The sequence below is a fragment of the Bombus affinis genome, chromosome 1, assembly GCF_024516045.1.
Source record: "Bombus affinis isolate iyBomAffi1 chromosome 1, iyBomAffi1.2, whole genome shotgun sequence".
NCBI classification, from domain to species: Eukaryota; Metazoa; Arthropoda; class Insecta; order Hymenoptera; family Apidae; genus Bombus; species Bombus affinis.
The window spans coordinates 13,355,977-13,379,163 of record NC_066344.1 but is presented as its reverse complement, the minus strand read 5'-3'; the positions used below and the strand labels follow the sequence as shown (position 1 = coordinate 13,379,163).

Below are 23,187 nucleotides of genomic sequence, written 5' to 3'. Positions count from 1 at the left end.
ATAGTTCTTTTGAAAGTATCCGTAATTTGTCATACACTTACAAAATTTAAAAGTAATTTTATTGCCATTGGTGCATTCGTGTAGAGATAAGCATGAACTAGCCAATGATAAGTATACAATCATACATGTTTATGTGTGAGAAAAGTGCTGTTTTGCTTGCCATTTTCACTGCAAAGTGTATTGTCATTCAGGTTGAGGAGTGATTAAGATTTAGTTTACAAAATAACATTAAAGAAAATGGCTCTTTTAAATGAAAATTCGGGAAGATCGTTACCTGATTACGAGACACAAGCAGCAAAAATGAAAAGTTTCAGTCCGTACGCTGATAACGGAGGGTAAGTTGTACATAACCTATATCTTCTTAACATTAATGAATCATATTTATATATTTATATATTTTATTATATTTTTTTATCGTAAATAATATAATTGTGAATTTTAAATAATGTAATAATATAATTATTCAAACTATTACAAATTCATTTTATATACAAATTTCTTTTATTATAATTATAGGAGTGTCATAGCCCTTGCAGGAGATGATTTCTGTGTAATAGCAGCAGATACACGTCTCAGTACAGGATTTTCCATTTATACACGTGAACAACAAAAACTCTTCCCTTTGTCATCTAAAACTATTTTGGGTTGCTCAGGCTGTTGGTGTGATACGCTCACTTTAACTAGACTTTTGTCTGCAAGAATGCAGGTAAAGTTTGATGAAATTTCATTTTTAATTATTATAATTTAATGTTAAGATATTTTTTAATAGTCTTAATAATTGTTAATAATCTTTTTTGTGTATGATAGATGTATGAACATGAACACCAAAAAGAAATGCCAACATTAGCAGTTGCACAGATGTTGTCAACAATGTTATATTATAAACGTTTCTTTCCTTATTATGTGAGCAATATTCTTGGTGGATTAGATGAGGATGGTAAAGGTTGTGTATACAGTTATGATCCCATAGGACATTGTGAGGTAACAAAATATAGAGCAGGTGGTTCTGCTGGTGCTCTTCTGCAGCCTCTTCTGGACAATCAGGTAGTGAACAACAGTACTATTGTATTAAATTAAATTGTAACTACTTATCAAAGTAATATATTTCTTTAGATTGGATATAAAAATCAAGAAGGTGTTGAACCTGTCCCTTTAACTCAAGAAAAAGCTGTTGCAATTATAAAAGATGTTTTCATATCAGCTGCAGAAAGAGATATTTACACTGGTGATTCTATAAGTATCAAAATTATAACAAAAGATGGCATACAGGATTCAACCTTTGAATTGAGAAAAGATTAATGGAGTGAAATAAAATTTATATACTATCAAATTTCTATATGAATAAAGTTAACGCTAAAAAAGTATAATTAATATTTATTTAATAATTTCTTATCTTTATATACAACTATTGTGATTTGTATCGTATTATACATTGAAATGAGTGTGTATGTGTGTGTATAAATGCTATCAAACCAATGATTTGTATGCATACACATATAGACCTTTTACTTCTATTTGCATTAATACTATTTTATTTAGCCTACATTAACCAAATTGTAAAATATTCATAGATGTATATCACAATGATAGTAGTCGGATGTACTTTAAAAATATAACAAAACGGTACACAAATTATAATTCATAAATTAATGTTTGCATACTTGAAGACTGAACACATATATAACTTTTAAAAATTAAATAAGGATGCACTCCTTGTACTCTGTACACAAAGGCGTACTATAACAACCTACTTTACAATAGACAGAAATATATTTAATAAAATAATATTTTATTTTAAAGTATATAATAAAATAACTAAAGGTAAAGAGTGTGAGAGTCATTCTCAATCCTACAATATTTCTTGCAGTTCTGTGTAGGGAACAATATATAAAGGTAAGAAATACAGATTGTTCCTCTCAAGATTCACTTTTTATTCCCAGGAAGTGATAATGGTTTACCACGATCTTTACCACGCAATTTGATTCCCAATACTTTCTCTATTTTGCCAATCACCATTTGATTTGGAATTCCGCGACCTGCTTCATAATCATTGATGACCTGTGCTTTTTCATTTACTTTCTATACAGAAAAGTAACAAATATACATAAATATATCTTACATAACAACATAAATATGTATAAGAGTTACATAAATAATAACATACTGTCGCAAGGTCTTTCTGAGATAATCCTTTACTTTGTCTTCCCTGTTGAATTAATTTACCAAGATCAAGTGGAATTTTGTCGTGTTTTAATTCTTCTGTTTCTCTGTCCAACTTAGCTGTGTTTTTAGTAGCTACATGTTGTTTATTTGTTCCTCCACCCCCTAACAAAAAAAAGAACAATTTATTTATATAATTCAAAGGAAAAAACAATTTACTTATTAACTTTCAAATAAATTAGAATATATATAATATGCCAAGAATAAAATATAAACAATATAATGAAACTCAATATCTTGTATTGCATCATGTTAACCTCATAATATTCAAACATATGAAACATGTTTTGAAATGAAACGAAATTTAAAGAATTATATGTATACATATACATATGTATTTCTAAGATTTAATAATACAAATCTTAAAAATACACAATCTTGAGAATTACATACATTTTGCTTGTGTTTCGATCACAAATCCTTGACGACGTGCAGCATTTACTGCCTGTAAATAAATACAATTACACAACAATAGACGTTGGTCTAGGGATCATCTTAGACAAAATAGATGGAAAATATCTATCGTAAAAAGTTACCTGTTCTGATTTAAGTACTGAAGCTTTTGGTGGACGTTTCCGTAATGTAATAGGAGCGGTATTCCAGTCTGACATATTGAAAAAAGTTGAATATGCCGATAGAAATGAAAAATTGTATTATCAATGTCGCACGTAATACTATCCACATCCACTATCGTATATACTTGTTCTGAATCTTCCAGTAACTTCTCTATACGTTCCAAAAAGCACGATTTAATGTACGGACCCAGAATCGACCCGTGCACAACCAAATTGTCCAATTCCTCGCATACTATTTCAAACACACGATTTAAATGATACAATTTTTATTTTTTATTCGTTTAACTATAAATTTTTACTGAAAATTTACTAGTTATTAATTTTTGCAATAGGTCGTTTGTTATGCAAGATCATACGCTATTATACATAGATACAATTGATTTTCTATATTTACGAAATGCGTATAAATCAAATGACCGCGGTGTTTAAATAGCTATAAATATATTATTCAAAATTATGACGATTTCATGTATAAGCAATTTCTGCGAATGTTTCTTGTTTTATTGATTTTCGTGTTTATCTGATAGGGATCATTTGTAAAGTTTTTTCAAAAATGTCGAATAAATTTTACAATAGGTAACAAAAAAATTAGACAATGAATCACATTTACACATTTATGATATGTACGAATAATTAACAATAAATTAAAAAATATGTAATAATTATACTATGGATCATTATACATTTATAATACATGGATAATATATGGATAATTGACAATAAATTAGAAAATATGTAAAAACTAGACCACGGATTTTTATATATTTATGAGAAATTTTTAAAGTCAATATTATACAAAATCCTAGTATATAAAATTTATAAAATATCAAAACTAAAATGTTCATTATAATATTTAATAGATGAAACAAATCTCTATTTATGCCCCATTTCTTTATAGTCAGCTTTATTAAAATATGAAATTAGATAAACATCCAAAGTCTAATAATAATTTACAATAAAAGAGTAATTACTAATTCTGTAAAAACATAGAACTTTCATTATTTCCTTTAAATTGTAACAAAATAATAAATTATTAAAGAGACAAAATTTGGTAAAACTAGATATTATTATCAAATCAATTTTATTTAGAAATTTATCAACAAGTGTTCGTAGAAGTTTTATAATATTCGATGATACAATTATGTTTGAACCATTATAAATTATTATATAAGAAAGAAGGCAGAATATATTTATCATAAGCGAATTTAATAGCTTTTCTTTTTTTTTTTTTCTACATGATCACATTTATCCAACAAATACGTTACCAATCGTAACGGTTTGTTTTCTTATGTTATGTGCATGATTTGCTAAGTTGCTGTGTCCTGTATTTTACATTGGCGATTTGGAACGTTGATTTGTTTGAAATATTTGAAACAAATGAGAAATGTCTTTCATTCGCACACTGTGGAAATGTAATTTTGGTCCTCGCCTTTTTAAAGTTTATGAAATAACATGGATCGGTCGTTTAGTTGAGGTATTTATTAATAATTGCACAAAATTTATTAGACTAGTGTATTTTTAGGTTATGTCTTTATTCATTTATTTCAGAAATCATATGAGCCTAACAGTTTAGAACGATGGGGTGATCAAATCGTAATTTGCGTGAGTGTTTTATTAAAAGGAAGATTATATTCAAACTTTGTTTTTAATAACATAAACTGATCCATTAAGAATATTAATTGTGTTTCTAGAATCATCAATAGACTACGGATTTTTATGCAAATTCATATTCTCAAAAATATAATTAAAAATGTCGAACCTCTGTGGAAAATTGTTTTATTACCAAGTGTTATAGAAAATATTATATTTTTGATGTGTCATATATTTTTTTATGTTATTGCAATTTTGTATTTTCAGTTCTCATATAAATGCATAAAAATTTGCAGTCTGTTAATTATGATAATTGTTTATTATGAAATTAATTACATAATGGAAACAAATGTCTCGTCTGTGAAACAAATCTGTTAATAAATTTATTTCAGTTTGCAGCAATTTGGTCCATAAGTCTATATACAATTCCATTAGTGGCCATCTTTTTCTATCAACACAGCAATTCTATAACTGAGAATATTTCTTTCTTGTGCAAATTAGCAGCAAGTGCTAGTGCAATTTTTATTGCATCATTGGCTGCTCGTGGTTATTCTAGAGCCAGTAATCCAATATATTTGAAATTCTTGAAAACACTGAATGAAGTAAATGCACATTATACTGTCGAAACAAAGCAAGAACTTGATAAATATGAATTTGAGTTCTGGGCAAGACCTGTAGATTTTGACATCAGAAATATAAAAAAGTATATATTCTTTTTACTAAACTAACATCAAACTAATATGTATCTGATTTTAAATAATTTTTTGAATTTGTATTTATAGGGTTACAGCTAAAGGGAAGTTGACTTTAGAAAACATTGCAGCTTTTAGTGGTCATATAAAAAGGCAAACTGGTAAAGAATTTATATGTACATTGCCTTGTAAGTTTTTATCGTATATTGTAGCTCACACTTTTGCTATTAAGATGATATATCCTGGAAGTGCAACAGTTCTTAACTGGGCATTTCGTAAGTTAAATAGATCATTATTGTATACATTGTATTATCTTTTATTTATTGATATAATGTATGATTAATATAGGATCTACACTTCTAAAAGGAAGAATACATTTAATAAAACGTGGTGGGGAAAGATACAAATTGTTAACTGCAGATAATAATGAAATTGATGCTATATTCGTTGACCGACGTAACAAGTAATGTAAACATTAGTAACATTTCTTTCTAAAAATATTATTTTGTGATATATTATCCTTATATATATTTATATATTAATTTTATAGGAAAACAAATGGTAACATGTTGGTTATCACTTGTGAAGGAAATTGTGGATTTTATGAAAGTGGTATTATATCAACTCCAATGAGTAAAGGATATTCTATATTGGGTTGGAATCACCCAGGTTTCGGTAGCAGTACTGTAAGTATTACTTTTGTATCAAACTTTACAACTTTTTATGTTGATACTTTGATGAGAAGAATTGCTGTTACTTTATTATATCTCATTTTGAATCGCAAAGATGAAATTTTGGCAATGTTACAGTTAATATCAATCATGTATGTAAATTAAATGTAATTCAAGTAATGGCAAGACTTCTCCTTCAGTCAAACTACGTTTATAACATGATAACAGTAAGACATGAAAATGACTACAAAGGGTGCGCCGTATCCTCTTCAAGAAGAGAATGCTATCGATTGCGTAATGCGCTTCGCAATCGATCATTTAAAATTCCCTGAGGAACAAATAATTGTTTATGGTTGGAGTATTGGTGGATACACTGCAACATGGGCTGCTATGAACTATCCTTCTATTCAAAGTTTGGTAAGATCACTACATCACACATTTTATACGTTAATTTAATTCAAATAATTTTATATAAATTGTTTGAAAAATAAAATTATTATATAAAGAAGTTATTACGTTTTATAGGTATTAGATGCTACATTTGATGATGTACTTCCGTTAGCCATTATGACAATGCCCTCGTCGCTAGAGGGTTTGGTACGAAACATTATTAGGGACTATTTCAATTTGAATATTGCTGAGCAATTAAATAGGTACTATAAAATTTTACTGAAGCATCGTGTATATATATGAACAAATGTATAATTTTTGCTTCTTTTTAAAGATATAATGGCACGGTATTGCTTATACGAAGAACAGAAGATGAAGTAGTATGTACCCCCAGTGGTAATAATTTATCAGGAAATCGTGGTAATATGCTGCTTACAAAACTTTTAATACGACGTTATCCACATATTTTTGCGGAAACCTCAGGGTGTGCTACACTTTTAGTGAGATTTTTATCTGCAGATATATCTACTAGAAGTAAGAAATAATTTTAAAGATTATTAAATACAGATTCTAAGTTTATCTTCCAACATTATTATGTAATGATACATATCAATATTTTTTATAGAATCAATAATCGAAACAGTAGGGGTTGATGAAAAACAATGTTTGAAACTTATTGGAGCAGATATAAAAAAAAATGATGATATTGTACTGTATCCCTCCACACTTGGAGAAGACTGTGATTCTACGACAAAACAACAACTTATCGTATTTCTTGTATGTAAATGTGATTAAGGAATGTGTAAAATAAATATCTAATAACTTATATCTTTATCATTTTAGGCAACAATGTATATGAAGGATCAACCATCATCGCATTGTACACCATTAACAGTGGATTTGTTTCAACCTGGTTGGAATCCTGCATCTGCAATGTCTGTGGCGGCACTGGACAGCAAATACCACCACTCGACATCAACTAGTGTCGGACAACTGCAGCTCAGTGATTAGCGCCTTAGGTTACGAACGTTCGGGACCCGGGTTCGAATCCCGGCGACCGGAGTCTGATTTTTCTTCTACACATTAAAAATTGAAGAAAAACAGCAGTACTCCATCAGTGACATCTACAGCCAGCAGCTACAATTATCACGGACAACACTTACACCTCATGTCAATAACAGAATAAAAGTTCCATGATATTATAATTGACTAATTACTAGGAGTTTTATTCAAGATTCTTATTCTTATGGTAATAGAAACTCTTAAGAGTCATAATAATTTTTAATGCATTTGACGTTAAGTTTTATTGATAAACGTTATTTATTCTGTAGAATTTCGACCTGTTTTTTATATTCCAAATTGATAAAGATATCTTCAACTAAAACTTTTGTATTTATTACTTGAGTTCTATACTCTGTTCAATGAGTCGAGTCAATAAAGGTAAACAACATCCGTGTGCTAGGATTGCTAAGCACATGATAGATACAAAGGACTCTAGTTAATGGCTGGTAGATATTGATTTTTCTTTTCTCCCTTGACTTCTCAGGTTTATGATATGCATAATGTACGATGTGAACTGAGAACCCTGTCAAAATTTAAAATATTTTGTGTAAACCAAAAAATGTTTACTATACCAAGTAGTTAAATATATGAGGAACAAAGCATCAATATTTTCTTCTGTAGTATCCGAAGGTTGTAAATACGCTCCTACCTAGTCACGTGCGTCTGTTTGCCTCAACTAATTCGACTCGCTGAACAGTTTAATACAATTTTGGTATTTGTAATCTAGGAATTTGTATTTATAATTAAGATTTTTACTTTAATGAAAAAGAAAATCGCAATGTGCACAGTAATGTAATTGTTTATATATAAAAAAAATTTGTAAAAATTTGATGCAACACTTTTATTTTGCAAAAATTTATAATTTGTATTTTTACAAGTTGCAAAGCATTTAAAAATAAATAGATATATCTCATATATCATATGTTTTGTAAACCAATTATACAAAAGATAATTCAATAATTATTACGTACTTTGCATACGATTTAGAACAGCTTTAAGAGAGTCTTTTGAATCTTCAAACGAATCCATAACTTTTTTTTTGTTCACTTTTACTGGATTTTCTAAAAAAAATTTCAATGTACTTCGTGTCTCTTGTAAAAAATAATCTTTTTGACTAACTGTTTCTAACGCTTTGAAACATCCTTCCAAATTCCAATCAATTTTCCCACTACTTTTATCTTCAGCCTGAAATATAAAACAAATCCTTTTGAATCCTCATCCGTCTGAAATACATGTAATTCAAGGACATAAAATACTTACTTTTATTAAACCTAGGTTGACTAGCAATGTGTTATTCCAAACAGAAATCTGATCATTTTCTGTTACAAAAGAACATAGTTTTGAATATAAAGCATCTGTAAGATACTGAGTTCTTAGTCTTACGTCAGCATAACCAGTCGTACTGAGTGCTGATACTTTCATAATTATTCTTGTAAACTCTTCGATGAATTTTAATTCAGGAGATGTATCATTCTCCGACAAATTCTGAAATGCAAAAAAGGGAATGTTAAACATAATGCAATGCTGACAATGTTAATAATAAAAATGTAATACTATTTACTTACTTTGGCGTGAGTTATAAAATCTTGCACTACATCATCTGGTAATAGCAATAATTTTTCTCCTGTTGGTGACTTTAAAAATTCCACAATAGTTACTTTTGATGGTACTATGCTGCCATTTATAATCATGTCCTTGTTATTATCTATATTTTCTTTGCTTTCATTTTCACTTTCATCTTTTTCATCACTTTCTTCATCATTTTCCACCTCATCTTCATCAGATTCTTCATTATCTCCGCTCTCATCATCATTTAATGTACCTAAGGATCCAATTCTTTCAGAAATTATAAGCGAATCGCGCAAAATAGTACGGCCAGTTTGACCAAAATGGTTTCCATCCAATTGTAGGGTTACAAGACGTTCTTTCTTAGCCATAGCAAGAGCTATGGGATTGGCACCCCTTGTTCTGATTTCATTGTAACTTAAATTAAGTTCTGCGAGTAATGGATAACTCCCTTCAACTCCTAACGCTTCTGCTAAAACTACACCACCTTGTGTTTTGAGCAAACAATCGCCAAGATTAAGTTGTTCTAAATTTTGAAAATTTGGTAATGCTTTGGCAATTGCTTGGGCTCCTTTTGGCCCAACAGTATTATCATTGAGATTTAAAATTCGCAATCCAGGATTAGAAGACAATCCATTGGCAAGTGCTATTATACCTTCATAGTATATACCATTTTGAGGCATAACAACTTCTTCTAAACTAGTTAACTTTTCAAAAACAGATGCCAACGCCTTTGCACCATCGTTTTCCAATCTATTTCTTCCAGCCACAAATACTTTTAGTGCTAAGGCAGGTGATCCTGAAAGATGTTCCAATATATTAATTTATTTGCTTACTTCAATAACTAACAGAATGAATGATAAGTCTTACCTCCCTGGAAACTATTATTATAACAATCTAATAATGCTTTTGCCAATATTTTTCCACCTGATATTCCAAGTCCATTGTTATTTAATCTTAATACACGAAGAGTGTAACAAGAACTAGAAGTTAGGAAATTGGCTAATCCTTCAATACCAATTGGGCCAAAAGCATTATCACTTAAGTCAAGTTCAAAGAGGCGGGTACCAGCAATACACAGTGCAGAGCCAAGATATTCAAGAGCTTTTGGTATTTCTGTCTTTACACGGCCAGTAAACATATCTTTCCAAAGAGCACGTTTCATTAATGTACCATTTTCTTGTAATGCCTGAGCTACAGCTTTGGCTGCAAGCGGTCCTAAAGTGTTGCCTTCTAAGTCTAAATACTCCAGATTTGTACATGCTCGTATTGCTTTGACTATTTCCAACGCTAATGAAACAGAAAATTAAACATTTAGTTCACGTAACCTTCAAAGTGTTTATACAATATCGTATAATCTTCTAAAAAATACTAAAAATATACTATAATAGATTGTATAAACTGAAATAGTAAATAACTTACCGTCTTCTTCAGTATCAAGTTTAAGCGATTTCTTTGCGAAAGAGACACCGTTACCGGCATTATTTTCAGTAACATCTTGTAATTGTGCTTCAAGATCGTTCAAATTGAACGACGACATTGTTTGAGCTACTGAAATGTAATCACACTTTGTAATAATCAATCTTTTTTTAGTGTTTCTTCGTCACATAAAGTGTCAAATAATTCGGAGTACAAACACTATTCTTGAATAACACTTAATTTCGAAACTTATTCATAATGTTGATACAAATGCAACGCATCACCACGCGCTAGTAAACGCGGGAGTTATGTACCAACTGTTCAAAAATTCATAATGTAATTTTCTCATACTACACATATCGTATAATATACATACATACATACGTATATGTGAGATTTTCAGCCAATGCGCGTGCTTACATTTATGATTGTAGTAGTCCATCAGGAATACGTCATAGAAATTGTCATAACAAAATGCAAATGTGTATTATGTCGTAATAAAATCTACTTATCTATATATTGATGTATTATAACTATTTGTACTATTACATAATTACATATTGTAACATATAGAACAAAATGTAAATAAAATGTAAACGCAGCTTTATTTTTATAGTGGTGTAGTCTAATAATATTGCTCATTAATATTCATAAAAGATTCCTTTTATTAAATAATGCACATGTCTGTTATTACCTCTCTCTTGATACGTTGCAAATGTGGATCGAGAATCTGCCTTAATATTTCTAACGCGAACTTTAAGTGTTACTCAATTCTATATGTTTGTGCGTTTTATTGTAGTTTCATGAAGATAAAGATCTCAATAAAGATTTTCCTTTTTAATAAAAAGAAACCCAGACAGTAGTACCAACAAATCAATTAAATGAATTTCGCGCGAAACATGTCAACCAATCTATGTTCCTCATCCTCTTAGGCATACGCCCGCAGTTGCAGTTACCAGTGCACAGTCCGCACCCGTGCGTCCGCGTAGTGCGTTTCAGAAAACTATCCTTGTCGACATAACACATGTACACGTACGCACACAGACGCGTACATGAAATCGAATTTTAAAACCAGGGGAAAACTGAAACTGTCGCGGTGGTGAGACCATATATACACGTTAGACATTTCTTATTTTGCGTTAATGTGGTCACAGATCGAAACTAGTGCACAATTCATTGTCGAGGAAGAAGCTGGTGGTTGTTTTGAGGCTGGAGTGTTACCCGATTAGAATGGTTGCGAGTGTCGCGCGCATCGCTGGCAACCCGTGCAGTGTTGTCGCGCAGCCAAAATAAAATCGGCGGTAGCCGTTCCTTGGGAACTGCCAGTGGACGAATGTACTTCGCTATTCGTTTAACGCAGGCAGGACCAAGCTATGTGGAATTGCCCGCTCTTTTATCTCTACGAAGACTATGGGTGTCATAGCCCTCTGATGTGCATCCCGGTATTTTAAAAACGATTCAGCTCCACCGAGCTGAAAAGTGTTTTGCTTGGCTATTACACGCGTTAACCATCCACCTTCTGCGTTTTTCTTCTCTCTTCGTCAGTAATAACTGATTCAGTTTGGATCACACGCTGCTCTAAGAAAAAAAAATAAAGTTTCGTCTAAGAAAAATTGCCAAGGCAACACGCGATTCATCGTGCTGTTTTCAACAACCTTTATCCGCCCTGACGTGATTCGCCCGGTTTGCCCGCCACAGGACGGGTTATGTTTCCCACTTTCATCGGAATCCTAGGTGAACTTTTTGTTGTTTATTAGTTATGAAGATGGAACTATTATTATGAAATATCTTATGGATTTTTTTTGTTTCTCTAATTATTATATAGTAATTATTATGTGCTACTAGGAAGATCGATGCTTACGATTGAGAGCCCTTGTCAATGACCTCAAGTTTAGCAACAGAGAATCATTTTCATTGTTTTTTTTTTTTACTATTTTTCCCTATTGTATTACGTTCTATACAGAGTATTCGTACATGGCGTTTATATTCATATTTTTGTCCATTAGTATTGTTATGTCAAGTTATTGGTTTTGATCTTATATTTTGGGATATGATTTTTTAGAGAATTTTTTGTGCTCATTTGAAATGTAGTTTTTCTTATTATAAATATTTGGTTTTGTTAGTTAATAGTAGTTTTGTTATGTAGTGAATTATCAAAGATTGTATTTTCAAGTTAAAGGAGGCATAGAAATTAATAATTATTATTAACAAGAGAAAAATAATGTTATTTGAAATTATATATCTTTTTTATATATTTGTTAAGAATTATTTAGAATATATTCTTACCACTTTAAGAAATGAGTCCAATGTTACTTTTTTATTTATAAATTTATTATCACTAAAAAGATCACAAATATAAATTTTTAAAAGATATTTATATCATTTTAAAACAACAGTATAAATGATATAAAATAAAAATTAATATTTTGCAAGAATGCATAATTTATAACAAAATACAGAGATAAAAATATAAATATATATTTATTTTAAAATAAATATGTACATGTATAATTCTACAACCAATATATACATATACAAATAAATATTAATTTTGATATTACAATAGAAGTTGTTTCTTTATATAGATTGTATTTACACAATCATATATATTTAATTTCATCAATAAAGTTTTTGAGTCAATAACTTCTGAAATATTCTAAGCACATACAAAAAAAGATATTCCAGAGATTAAAGAAATATAATATGAAGGAACTCTCAATTGTTCCTTTATTTTTTTAGACATTCAATCGTGGTGGGAGGTGCCAAGTATAGCACACTTCTGCTCATTATTTAGGGCTGCCTTCAATCTCCTGGACTTTGATATTGAGGTACCTACCTATATGCTGACTCGTACGAGTAGGCATTGTACATGAGAGTTGCTAGTAATGCTTCAGCTTATAGGAAGTTAAATAAACCGTGTTTGAGCTTTATGTTCTTAAAAGCTTATGCATTCTTTTGTCATGGCTGCATCAATTTTTTGTTTCTTCAGTCGTGTACATATACATATTAACCATTTATTATTTTAGGATTTAGAAGAAGCTTTGTTAACGGATGGTGGAACCGAGGGACGTTTAGTACAGGAGCTAATAGTCAGGTTACTTGAAGGTTGTTTACCAAATGACACGCGCAATGACATCTCAACCTTTAACTATCAGATGTTTCTTCGCAGACTTTTTAGAAAGAAATGTCAGGTAAATTGGTTCTTCTTTTTTATATATATAATATATATATATATATATAATTAAAAGTAATACATGATTCATTTTACTCTCAGGAATACAAATGTGAAAATCCTTTTAATACAGATGTAGATTTTGAGTTACTACCACTCCGTCAAAAAGTAGAAATTTTACGTGCTCTCTGCGACTTTCGGCTTGACGCTGAAGACGTGGTATGTATATAAAAAATGCCTGGGAAAGTATTTTTTAAAAAAAATTGTCACAAGTGTATTTATACTTCGTAACTTTTAGGAGCAATCATTAGGTAATTTGGACTCGGATAGCCTGCGAGTCGAACCTTTAGGACATGATCGTAAGAATTCTGCCTATTGGTACTTTTACGGCACTCGATTATATAGGGAGGACTACATTGATACTTCTAACAGCATCTCGCACAAACAGAAAAGTAAGCCTAGGGATAAAAAGCGTAAAAGACGACGAAACAGAGTGGCGAAGGAGGAAGAGGAAGAGGAGGAGAAGAAGGAGGACAGTTTAATACACGGAAAAGCAAAAGAAAGTGTTTGGCAGGTTGTCTGCTTTACTCAGCAGGACTGGAGCCGTCTAGTTGAAAAATTTCGTGATTCGGTAAATGTCCTATTAAACGAGTTAATTATTTTATTCCTTAGATTCTGCTAACGATGTTATTATAATACTTAGGAGTACGATACCGAACGTAAACTTTACCGTACTCTGTCCGAGGATTTCATGCCTGAAATCCCGAAACTTTTTGATTTAAAAGAAAAACAGCAAAGGCGCAAATTGTTACAACGTAATAGTTCGCGTGTACTTCGAAGTCACGAACCAACGACACAGATGGAAACAGTCATGGTTAGATCGAAGATCAAAACTAAAACAAACAAAGGGAGTAAAAAGGGGACTCAGAATTCAAAGAATGTTTATGTTAAAGAGGAGACACCTCCACCCTTACCTTCACCGCCGATTCAAAAAAAAGGACGGCAAACTAATAATTCATTGGCTTCAGCTGTTGGTCAAATTGTGATTCACACTAGGGACGAAGTGGAGGGATTAGAAAAAAAGAAAGGCATTGGAAGTAATAGCGATGGGAATTATGTATCCTCCAATTACGGATATAAATACGGTTACTCGTTTGGAATTGAAGAAGAAGAACGTCGTGTTGGAATGCACAAAGTTCTTGAAAGTCTCAAAGATCATGTGGATGCTTGGCCATTCATTGATCCTGTGGATGAAGAATATGCCCCAAGGTATAATACTAAAGTTCTATATATAATTTTAGGTATTTTCAAAATACAAAAGTCATTATTCTTGTTATTTATGTATATATATATATTGTTTTAGGTACTATAGCGTGGTGCGAAAACCCATGGACCTTAGTACAATGGAGGAGAAACTTGAAAATGGTTTATATAAAAGTTTAAGTGAATTCAAACGTGATTTTCGACTTATAGTAGATAATTGTAGGCAATATAATGGCTCTGATAATGGTTAGTATTTTTTATTTTAAGATATACATATTTTATGATTAAATATTTTTTTCTATTACAGAGTACACAGAAATGGCATTTAACCTTAAGGAAGCATTTGACAAAGCAGTGGGACGTTACTTGGAATCGGAAACATCTAGCGACGAGGATCCTTCGTCACCGAAGTCATTTCTTGCTACTCCCGCATCTCCGTCGTGTCCTTCTCGCGTTTCGTCTCCTCATCAGAATAGAAAACGTTCGAAAAAATCTACGAAAAAATCGAAATCATATAAATCTGAAAGCAAAGGAAAATCTAAAGCGAATGATAAGAACGACGAAGAAGAAAAACGGGGCAAAAATTATAAACTTCCGAAGAAAAAAAGAGGTAAGAAAAAGAGTAAAAGAGCAAAGGACGAAGAATCGGTAAATGAAGAAGAACAAGAAGAGCAAGAAAGCGAGGATGCAATGTCTGAATCGAGTGTCATAACAGCAAAAAGAAATAATTTATTGTTAAAAACCAAAAAGCTAACATCCAAAGAATCAGAGGAGTTTAAGAAGATAGATAAAAAAGTTAGTAAAGAACGTCATCAACAAAAGAAGGAAACGGAAAATGTGCGGCCGATGAAAGAATCGAAAGAGAATAAGAAGCGAAAAGAGGATTTCGAAGAAGATTATGAGCCCCTAGTCGTCGTAAAAAGTAAAAATAAGAAAATCGAGAAGAAGGAACTCGAGGAGACGGAAGTATTTACAGATAACGCGAAGAAGAACAAATTGAAGAAAACCGAATCTCACGAAAATGAACCATTACCGGAGAATAAAGAGAAAACGCAGCATATCAAAGTTAAGAAGAATCGAAAGAAGGAAAAGACGGGGTTAAAGGCTTTTAAATCTGACGAGAAGTCTGAAAAAAGCCGTACTAAGGACAAAGAGAAAAAATCAAAACAAAAAAACGATGAACTTAAAAACGGAGAGATATCAAGTGAAATAGATTCCAAAGATTTAGATTTAGAAAGCGATGTAGATTCAAAAGAAACACATACGTCTAAGAAAATTCCTGCATTTATAGGTGATAAAGATATAGAATCGTTGGATGGTTTAAAAGATAAAATAAGCGAGAGGAGGCGGGAGGAGAAATTGAAAAATGAGAAGGAAAAACAGAAGAAAACTGGAAAAAACGACCTTCACAATATGTATTCAAAAAAAGTGCCTTCAAATGGTAGTACCTTTCATGACAGCGATAAATCCAGTGTAAAACGACCAAAGTTAAAAAAGGGAATAAAAGAAGAAAAAGTTCCTATCATGGAAGATCCTGTCAAGACTCAAGACCAAGAAGTCGCTGAGACTAAGAAAGTAAAAGTAGCTCAGTCGAAGCATACCAAAGGATTTGGAAAAGAAGAAAGCTCCATGCAAGCATTGAATCAGGCAACAGAACAGACGCTTCATGTAAGAATAGTTTATGTTTCACGTTTACATAATATAGATAGACGTAACTTAATATTTTTGTATATAACTGCACTTTATTTTTTTATCTCCGAATAGGATATCAACAAATGGTTAGATGACGCACCAAGACTCTCTGAATTTTCTTCAGGAAGTGATTCTCCAATATTTCATTCTTCGTCCGTCGAATCTGGCCGATCAGGCCCAAAAGTAGAAGCACCAAGGAAACGACCAAGTTCCATCAAAATCTTCGGTCCTCACGGACCTAGTAGACCCAAAAAGATCCAACGTACGATAGATCGCTTACAACCTGGAAAAAGTAAGGGAAATTTGCTTCTAAAAAAACCATTGAACTTACCTAACGTTAATGCTGCTGAAATGACCGTGCAATTGACCAGCGACAACGATCAAACGAACAAGAACACGGACGAAGAACCAAAACTTAGTTTAGGAACTGTTTTGAAAAATGTGGATTCCATACAGTTAATTTGTAAAAGTTTAGTTTCCTCGCCCAATCCCAATTTTTCTAACGACGATGAAGAAGAAGACCACAATACTCTTCCTGCAGTTCCGGTATCTAGTCTTAGAGAAGAGAAAATATCCGGAATAACGACAACGCAAACACCTGCCATTGTAGAAGAGTCTAAAGATAATCAATCTAACGCGAAGGACACGCAGAAGCCCAAAACAGCGACACCAAATTTGAGTGCTTGGTTTAAAGCGTTCGGAGCACCAAAGTCGAAGAAGAAAGACGAAGAGTCGGAGGACGGTATAACGAAGAAGGATGGTGAATTGCAGGAAGTGTTTTGTGGTAGACAAAGAAGAATGAGTACCGGTGGTAGTAGTGTAAGTGAATCCGTTTCGAGTTTCTCCCAGGAGTCACCACCTGGACGTTCAGGTCGATCTCCGCAAGGTCAACCGATAATGGCTTCGGTCGAGCCACAGATTAGAGGAGCCGGATTCTATCAGGACGCTTTATCAACGGGAAGTAGCCCTTACAATAGTCCCTATTATGCTACACCTCCAAGATACAGTGCTCAATTACCCCCCACTCCATCCCCACAAAATCATCCATTATCTCCAGCCTATCCATCATCATCGTACGAACAGGCACCTCTTTATTCCCAGATACCGACCCAACAGTCGCATCAAACGTTTCAGAAATCACCTCAAGAAAATTCTGGGGAGATGTATCATCAATTATCACCCACTTTTCCTCAGCGATCTCCTCAAACTAATTTCCCTCAGAATTCGACACAAAACGAGTCATATAATCAACCATTGCAATCTTCTAATCAGAGTCAATCTCCTGTTTATTCGCAGCATTCACCACAACCCATACAGCAGATATATCCTCAACCTTCTCCACAGCCACCACCATCGAATTATTCTCAACCATCTCCTCAGCAACCATCTGCTCCTAAATATTCACAACTGTCTCCACAACAAAATGCTGCCAATTATTCTCAACCATCTCCACAAGCTGCTAATTATTCTCAACCTTCGCCTCAGCAACCGCATTCACCTTACTCTCAGGCCTCTCCCCAAGCACCGCCAAATTATTCTCAACCATCTCCACAACAACAACCTTCTCCATTTGCACAATCTCCACAGCAGTCGTCTGGATACTCTCAGATGTCTCCTCAACCACCATCATCAAATTATTCTCAACAATCGCCACAACCACCTTCCAATTACTCTCAACAATCGCCACAACCACCTTCCAATTATTCTCAGCCATCACCACAAACACCTTCCAATTATTCTCAAGCATCACCTCAACCACCTTCCAATTATTCTCAACCATCACCACAGCCACCTTCCAATTATTCTCAGCCATCGCCACAGCCACCTTCCAATTATTCTCAACCATCGCCACAGCCACCTTCCAATTATTCTCAACCATCACCACAGCCACCTTCCAATTATTCTCAGCCATCGCCACAGCCACCTTCCAATTATTCTCAACCATCGCCACAGCCACCTTCCAATTATTCTCAACCATCGCCACAACCACCTTCCAATTATTCCCAGCCATCGCCTCAACCTCCTCCAGTGTATTCTCAACAATCTCAATCTTCAAACTTCTCACATCCATCACCTCAGACACATTCTGCCAGCTACACGCAATCCTCACCTCAACCTCTCACAACAGGCTACTCCCAACCATCGCCTCAACCTCGAAACTATTCTCAACCTTCGCCTCAACAAATCCAAACCTTTCCTCAACATTCCCCACAAGCACCGCCTTCATACTCTCAACCTTCTCCTCAGAATGCAGCATATTCACAGCCTCAACAATCGCCTCAGCAACCAGTTAAATATTCTCAGCCTTCTCCTCAACAACCTGCCAATTACTCACACTCGATACACTCGCCTCAAACGCCACAAAATTATTCGCAGTTGTCTCCTCAGCAACCACCGCCAAGCAACTACTCTCAGCCTTCACCATCGCCTCAGCAATCCCGGAACTACTCTCAAACGTCTCCATCGCCTCAGCAGTCTCGTAACTATTCCCAACCATCGCCATCTCCTCAACAATCACATAATTACACTCAACCAGCGCCATCACCTCAGCAAACCCGCACCTACTCTCAACCGTCACCTCAGCAAAAGTCCGCATGCACATCACAGGCGTCGCAATCTTCGCAACAACCTTCGAATTACTCGCAACCGTCTCCACAACAAAGTACAAACTACAGTCTACAGCAACCGCAACCACAATCACAAAAGAGCGCAGAAGAATATCCACAAGCTGCATCGACGCCTTCAAATTATTCTCACGGATATAAACAGAACCATTCGTATATTCAGTCTTCAGTGTCGTCAACTTTAAACGAAACAGAACACCGGACTGATTACTTGAAATCTAATACTACGGAGAAGTCTTCGAGCACGGAGCAGCAGAGGAATTTTGCTGTACCACCGGAGACTGCGTCGTTAAACCTAAATGCGAATCATCAGATTTATCAGTCACCAAACCAATATCCACCAACGTTCGGCAATAATTATCCTAATATCGACCTCCAGAGGTCTGTTTCAAGGCACGGTGGTCAGGAACAGTCACAACAACAGCAACAATCGTCCCAGGAGCGGCCTAGTTTTACCGACCTTAGCAATTCTCTGAACGCTCAAAAGTACGCTCAACAGCGGTCGTTCCTTGGTAAGACGTCAAGTACCAGCGAACAACTCTCAACGCAAGATCAGTCGCAAATCCTAGCATTCCAACAAAATCTGACAGCTCATGAATCTCTTTATCCTAGTGGTTTCCAATCGTCTGGTTATCCGATGCCAAATTCTAGACCCGTGTATCCAAGTCCACATTACTTCGATGCCAGTTCAAAGGCTGCGACTAACAGCGGACCGGTGAACAGCTCGACCAGTAATTTGCCTCCAGTGAAGAAACGAATTTACAATGAATCATCTACAGAGGCGTCTCGCGGTTTGACGCAGGAAACGACAGCGAGAACAGGCCAGGAACAATTTAGCTTCGACCCCATAATGGCATTGCCGCAACCTGAAGCAGTTTCAGCTAGTCAATTCGACACTGCGTTTGTCGGCAACCTAGCCGACTCCGTAGCGACGAATCCAGCGTATGCGCGTCTAGGCCTAGGTTTGGTCAGCCGTACTGGTAAAGAACAACAACAATTGTTAACCATTCCTCGACCACCACAGACGAAGCCAGAACACCTGGCGTACGCCCGTAGTCCAGCATCCGGCGCAGCGGAAATAGATCTGAACTTACTTCAAAGTTTACAGACGGCAGCAGCGAAGAATACACAGGGTATTCTGTCAATGCCGTCGTCTCGCAGAGGTGGAGAAGCGTCTAGTAGTTCTACGTCGACATCTGTGAAAACGAAAAAGAGCAGAAAGAGCAAACAGCAACAGCAAGAGCAACAAAACGTAACAAGCGTCTCGTCGGTGGTTAGCACGGAACCACAATCTGGTACAGGTATACCTGGTTTTCCACAATACACGGGAACATCAGCTGACTCGATTGGTTTAAAGAATACTACCATGGTTCCACCAGCTGGGAGTGCCTTTAATTTCGCTGCGTCAACCAGTACCACGACCAGTTCACCTTTCTACGATAAAGACGCATCAGCTGCAGCGGCTGCGTTCGCATTTTTGGATGAGTTTCGAAATCCAAATAGTTACTATAGCATGGCGCTCAGGCAACAGCAGCAACAACAACAACAGCAAGTTCCGCCAGTTACGGACGCCACGCAACAAGCCTGTAACAAGCTTAGCAATCAACCGCCAAGAAATTATCCGCCTCACCCTTTCCTTCATTCCGCTCAGAGATCAGCAGCTTACGGGCCTCCTGTGTCTGCTTATGTAACGCCTCATGGGCCAAACTTAACGATGGATCCGACCGCTTATCAACAGTACATTCATTCCCTGTACGCGCTTCAACCGCCGCCCCATCATCATCGACCGTCCTGGCTTTAGCCGTTAAAATCTTTGTAATGGGCGTTTTGGAATGATTTTATGCGACATTTCGGTGGATATACCGTCCCCATAGAGAAGCTGGAGGAAATGATATTTCGAATATGTTATCTGTTGATATCAGTGGCAGTAGATTTCTGTTTTACCGAACAAGTTGCGTTAGTGTTTTATTCACGATTCGGGTGAAATGCGATAAAAAATTTTATCGCGACTGTAAATATTGTTTCGTCTAACTTTATCTCGCTCTTCAACCGTAATCAAGACTTTCTTCTTTCTAGGGAAAAGGAAACGGTATCGATGTTTTTCCCCTTTAATCCATGTGACTAGGCATGAAGTCCTTGTGTATTATAGAATGATAATGACCTTCCTAATTTTTTTCTTTTTCTTTTTTAATGAAGCAATTTATTTATTTTTCGTTTATGCACGTATAATTCAGAATAATTTCTTTTATTTTCATTAACAACTTTTTTATTTTTTTTTTTTATTTTTTTTAAAGAAAAATCTCGGTACTGTGATAAGGGTGGAAGACTGTACTGATTACTATATCCCTTGAGATTGTCGATGCACTACAGACTCGTGAAAGGTCAAACAGTAAAAAAGAATGCGGTGCAAGATTTTCGATCATTTATTTTTTCTGATCTCTCTCTTCTTTCTCCTTTTTTTCTTTTATAAATATTATTTTACTGATTGACTAGCGAATAACGGGTTTTTAAAAGCTCTCTGCGAGATCAGGATGTGTGGTCTTTCCACCGGCTTGTCTTTCCCATTCGCGTTTGTTTCCTTTTTTATTAAAAACCATACGAATCTTTGAAATTTTTACACGATATACCAGAACGAAAATAGTTTACCTTTTCAAGGGTATTCTATTATGTAGTCATATGTACATAAAGAATAAGCCTACTTATTGTAGGAATTTTTGATAGTTTTTTTTCTAATAACTAGTCGACAGCTTAGACGTAAGTTGAGTCGCTAGTAGCTGGAAGTAACCTTCTATCAAAAGTTCCTCTCATCTATCGCGCTCTCGATGACGTCCCTTTTTCTTTCTTAATCTATATTGAGATACGGATTATGCAATATTCGATTTTTTTAACGTAAAAGAAAAGAAAAATGATGGCCCATTTCATAACTGTGCTCGTAATTGTCTTGCCTGTGGAAAATACATTGTTCCCTCTCTTTTGTGTTCAAACAAATAAAAAATAAGAAAAAATTTACTAGACATGCAAGAAACATATAGAGAGAGTATACGTGACGTCTGATTTTCAAAAGATTTCTGTATGATATCGAGCGCACTGTTGCTGGCGTATCTTGTGTAGAGTATATAGATTCGTTAGTGTGTAAGCTAGAACATTTGTTTCTTTGTATATAAAATACATATCTCCTTCATAGACGATGTGCTCGATGTAAAGAAAGATTTACAAAGTCAAAGACCTTGTAGAATCGTCTACGATAGATTAAAAAAAAGATGAACAAAAACACAATGGGAAATTGTAGGGACATAGACAAGGATGAAAGATGTATGTACATCGTGTGTATGTGTGAGCGGACATGAGTGTGCGTCGTATCTCATGGTCGAGGACGAAATAAAGTGTAATACGCCGCAATCATACATTAACCCACCTTATTGCTAAAAAACAGAAGGAAGCGGAATATTAAAAACTTATAAATATATACATATATATATATATATATATATTGTAAATGTATATTGTAAATGTATCTGATGACAGATTAAAGCACAGTTTGTTACAAATTTGTCTTAATTATATTTTTATGTAGGTTTGTATATTATGCATAATGAAACATAATAGCGCAAATGATAATTCAAAAACCTCTAGAAATCGAAATAAAACTTACTTTTACTCGAATTATTTGCCACATGTCTAGATGCATTATATCATCAATATTATCCAATATGCTATATTGAGTTGTTCGAAAAGTTCATAACGTATCTTTTCATACATTTCTATTAGATAATCTTAGTTAGATACTGTTAGATACTAAAACGAATTAAGGACAAATTGCTGATTCAAAATTCGTTAACAAAATAAGTTTCTTTTTTTCATTTTGAGGCAATATCCAAGAAATTTTGAATTGTATATGTATGTTCATCTTTATCTTATTCACCAAATATAGTCTCATAATTATTTATTACAGTCTTTACAAAATTTATTCGAATGACATACTTAGGCAAAAAATAAAATACTATAATGTATATTCTAGTAGCATTGTACAATTCGATAATATTCTATATCGGATACGTATTACATTATTATTGAAACTTATAATTTTTTAAATTATGGACTACGACATGCAATATTTTTTATCAAATAAAAATATTTAGTTACATAATTGTAACTATATATTGTGTCATATCTTTCAATCGATTATATATAGTGTAGTAATAACAATTGATTTGAAATTGTTGAAGTGGTAGTCGTTCTCATTACCAAGTT

At 33.9% G+C, this 23,187-nt stretch overlaps 5 protein-coding genes and 1 long non-coding RNA gene across 13 annotated transcripts; 3 read left to right on the top strand and 3 right to left on the bottom strand.

The window, feature by feature from the left end:
- Nucleotides 1-44: 44 nt before the first annotated feature.
- Nucleotides 45-1,367, top strand: LOC126913934 (proteasome subunit beta type-1). The gene is made up of 4 exons (XM_050717247.1): nucleotides 45-335; nucleotides 517-706; nucleotides 808-1,044; nucleotides 1,114-1,367. The coding sequence occupies exons 1-4, from the start codon at nucleotides 238-240 to the stop codon at nucleotides 1,297-1,299; spliced, it is 711 nt and encodes a 236-aa protein (XP_050573204.1). The 5' UTR covers nucleotides 45-237; the 3' UTR covers nucleotides 1,300-1,367.
- LOC126913967 (endothelial differentiation-related factor 1 homolog) lies at nucleotides 1,359-3,139 on the bottom strand. Its single transcript, XM_050717265.1, has 4 exons — nucleotides 2,757-3,139; nucleotides 2,614-2,665; nucleotides 2,165-2,325; nucleotides 1,359-2,079 (listed from the first exon to the last, which is right to left on the bottom strand). Exons 1-4 carry the CDS (start codon nucleotides 2,829-2,831, stop codon nucleotides 1,924-1,926), a joined length of 444 nt encoding a protein of 147 aa, XP_050573222.1. The 5' UTR covers nucleotides 2,832-3,139; the 3' UTR covers nucleotides 1,359-1,923.
- Nucleotides 3,140-4,075: 936 nt separating this feature from the next.
- LOC126913785 (phosphatidylserine lipase ABHD16A) lies at nucleotides 4,076-7,351 on the top strand. The gene is made up of 11 exons (XM_050717023.1): nucleotides 4,076-4,269; nucleotides 4,344-4,397; nucleotides 4,778-5,088; nucleotides 5,168-5,352; nucleotides 5,426-5,540; nucleotides 5,628-5,763; nucleotides 6,001-6,165; nucleotides 6,274-6,401; nucleotides 6,473-6,672; nucleotides 6,764-6,915; nucleotides 6,982-7,351. The coding sequence occupies exons 1-11, from the start codon at nucleotides 4,180-4,182 to the stop codon at nucleotides 7,147-7,149; spliced, it is 1,704 nt and encodes a 567-aa protein (XP_050572980.1). The 5' UTR covers nucleotides 4,076-4,179; the 3' UTR covers nucleotides 7,150-7,351.
- Nucleotides 7,352-8,026: 675 nt separating this feature from the next.
- On the bottom strand, nucleotides 8,027-11,136 carry LOC126929018 (ran GTPase-activating protein 1-like). Of its 2 annotated transcripts, none has more exons than XM_050745009.1 (6): nucleotides 10,880-11,136; nucleotides 10,189-10,317; nucleotides 9,637-10,056; nucleotides 8,766-9,565; nucleotides 8,461-8,685; nucleotides 8,027-8,385 (listed from the first exon to the last, which is right to left on the bottom strand). In XM_050745009.1, exons 2-6 carry the CDS (start codon nucleotides 10,304-10,306, stop codon nucleotides 8,164-8,166), a joined length of 1,785 nt encoding a protein of 594 aa, XP_050600966.1. In that variant the 5' UTR covers nucleotides 10,307-10,317; nucleotides 10,880-11,136; the 3' UTR covers nucleotides 8,027-8,163. The 2 variants fall into 2 exon arrangements, with proteins under 2 accessions (XP_050600966.1, XP_050600975.1); XM_050745018.1 differs by having other exon boundaries at nucleotides 10,189-10,314.
- Nucleotides 11,137-11,150: 14 nt separating this feature from the next.
- On the top strand, nucleotides 11,151-22,484 carry LOC126928884 (serine/arginine repetitive matrix protein 2). Of its 6 annotated transcripts, XM_050744769.1 has the most exons (11): nucleotides 11,151-11,919; nucleotides 12,925-13,013; nucleotides 13,212-13,376; nucleotides 13,460-13,576; nucleotides 13,656-13,988; nucleotides 14,061-14,626; nucleotides 14,721-14,866; nucleotides 14,928-16,288; nucleotides 16,385-18,170; nucleotides 18,237-18,269; nucleotides 18,303-22,484. In XM_050744769.1, the coding sequence occupies exons 1-11, from the start codon at nucleotides 11,892-11,894 to the stop codon at nucleotides 20,735-20,737; spliced, it is 7,059 nt and encodes a 2,352-aa protein (XP_050600726.1). In that variant the 5' UTR covers nucleotides 11,151-11,891; the 3' UTR covers nucleotides 20,738-22,484. The 6 variants fall into 6 exon arrangements, with proteins under 6 accessions (XP_050600726.1, XP_050600716.1, XP_050600712.1 ...); XM_050744759.1 differs by having other exon boundaries at nucleotides 18,237-22,484; XM_050744755.1 differs by having other exon boundaries at nucleotides 18,204-22,484.
- Nucleotides 16,279-23,056, bottom strand: LOC126913983 (uncharacterized). Of its 2 annotated transcripts, none has more exons than XR_007709530.1 (2): nucleotides 22,589-23,056; nucleotides 16,279-16,595 (listed from the first exon to the last, which is right to left on the bottom strand). It is a non-coding gene; the product is annotated as an uncharacterized LOC126913983 (long non-coding RNA). The 2 variants fall into 2 exon arrangements; XR_007709531.1 differs by lacking the exon at nucleotides 22,589-23,056 and adding an exon at nucleotides 20,567-20,680.
- Nucleotides 23,057-23,187: the final 131 nt, after the last annotated feature.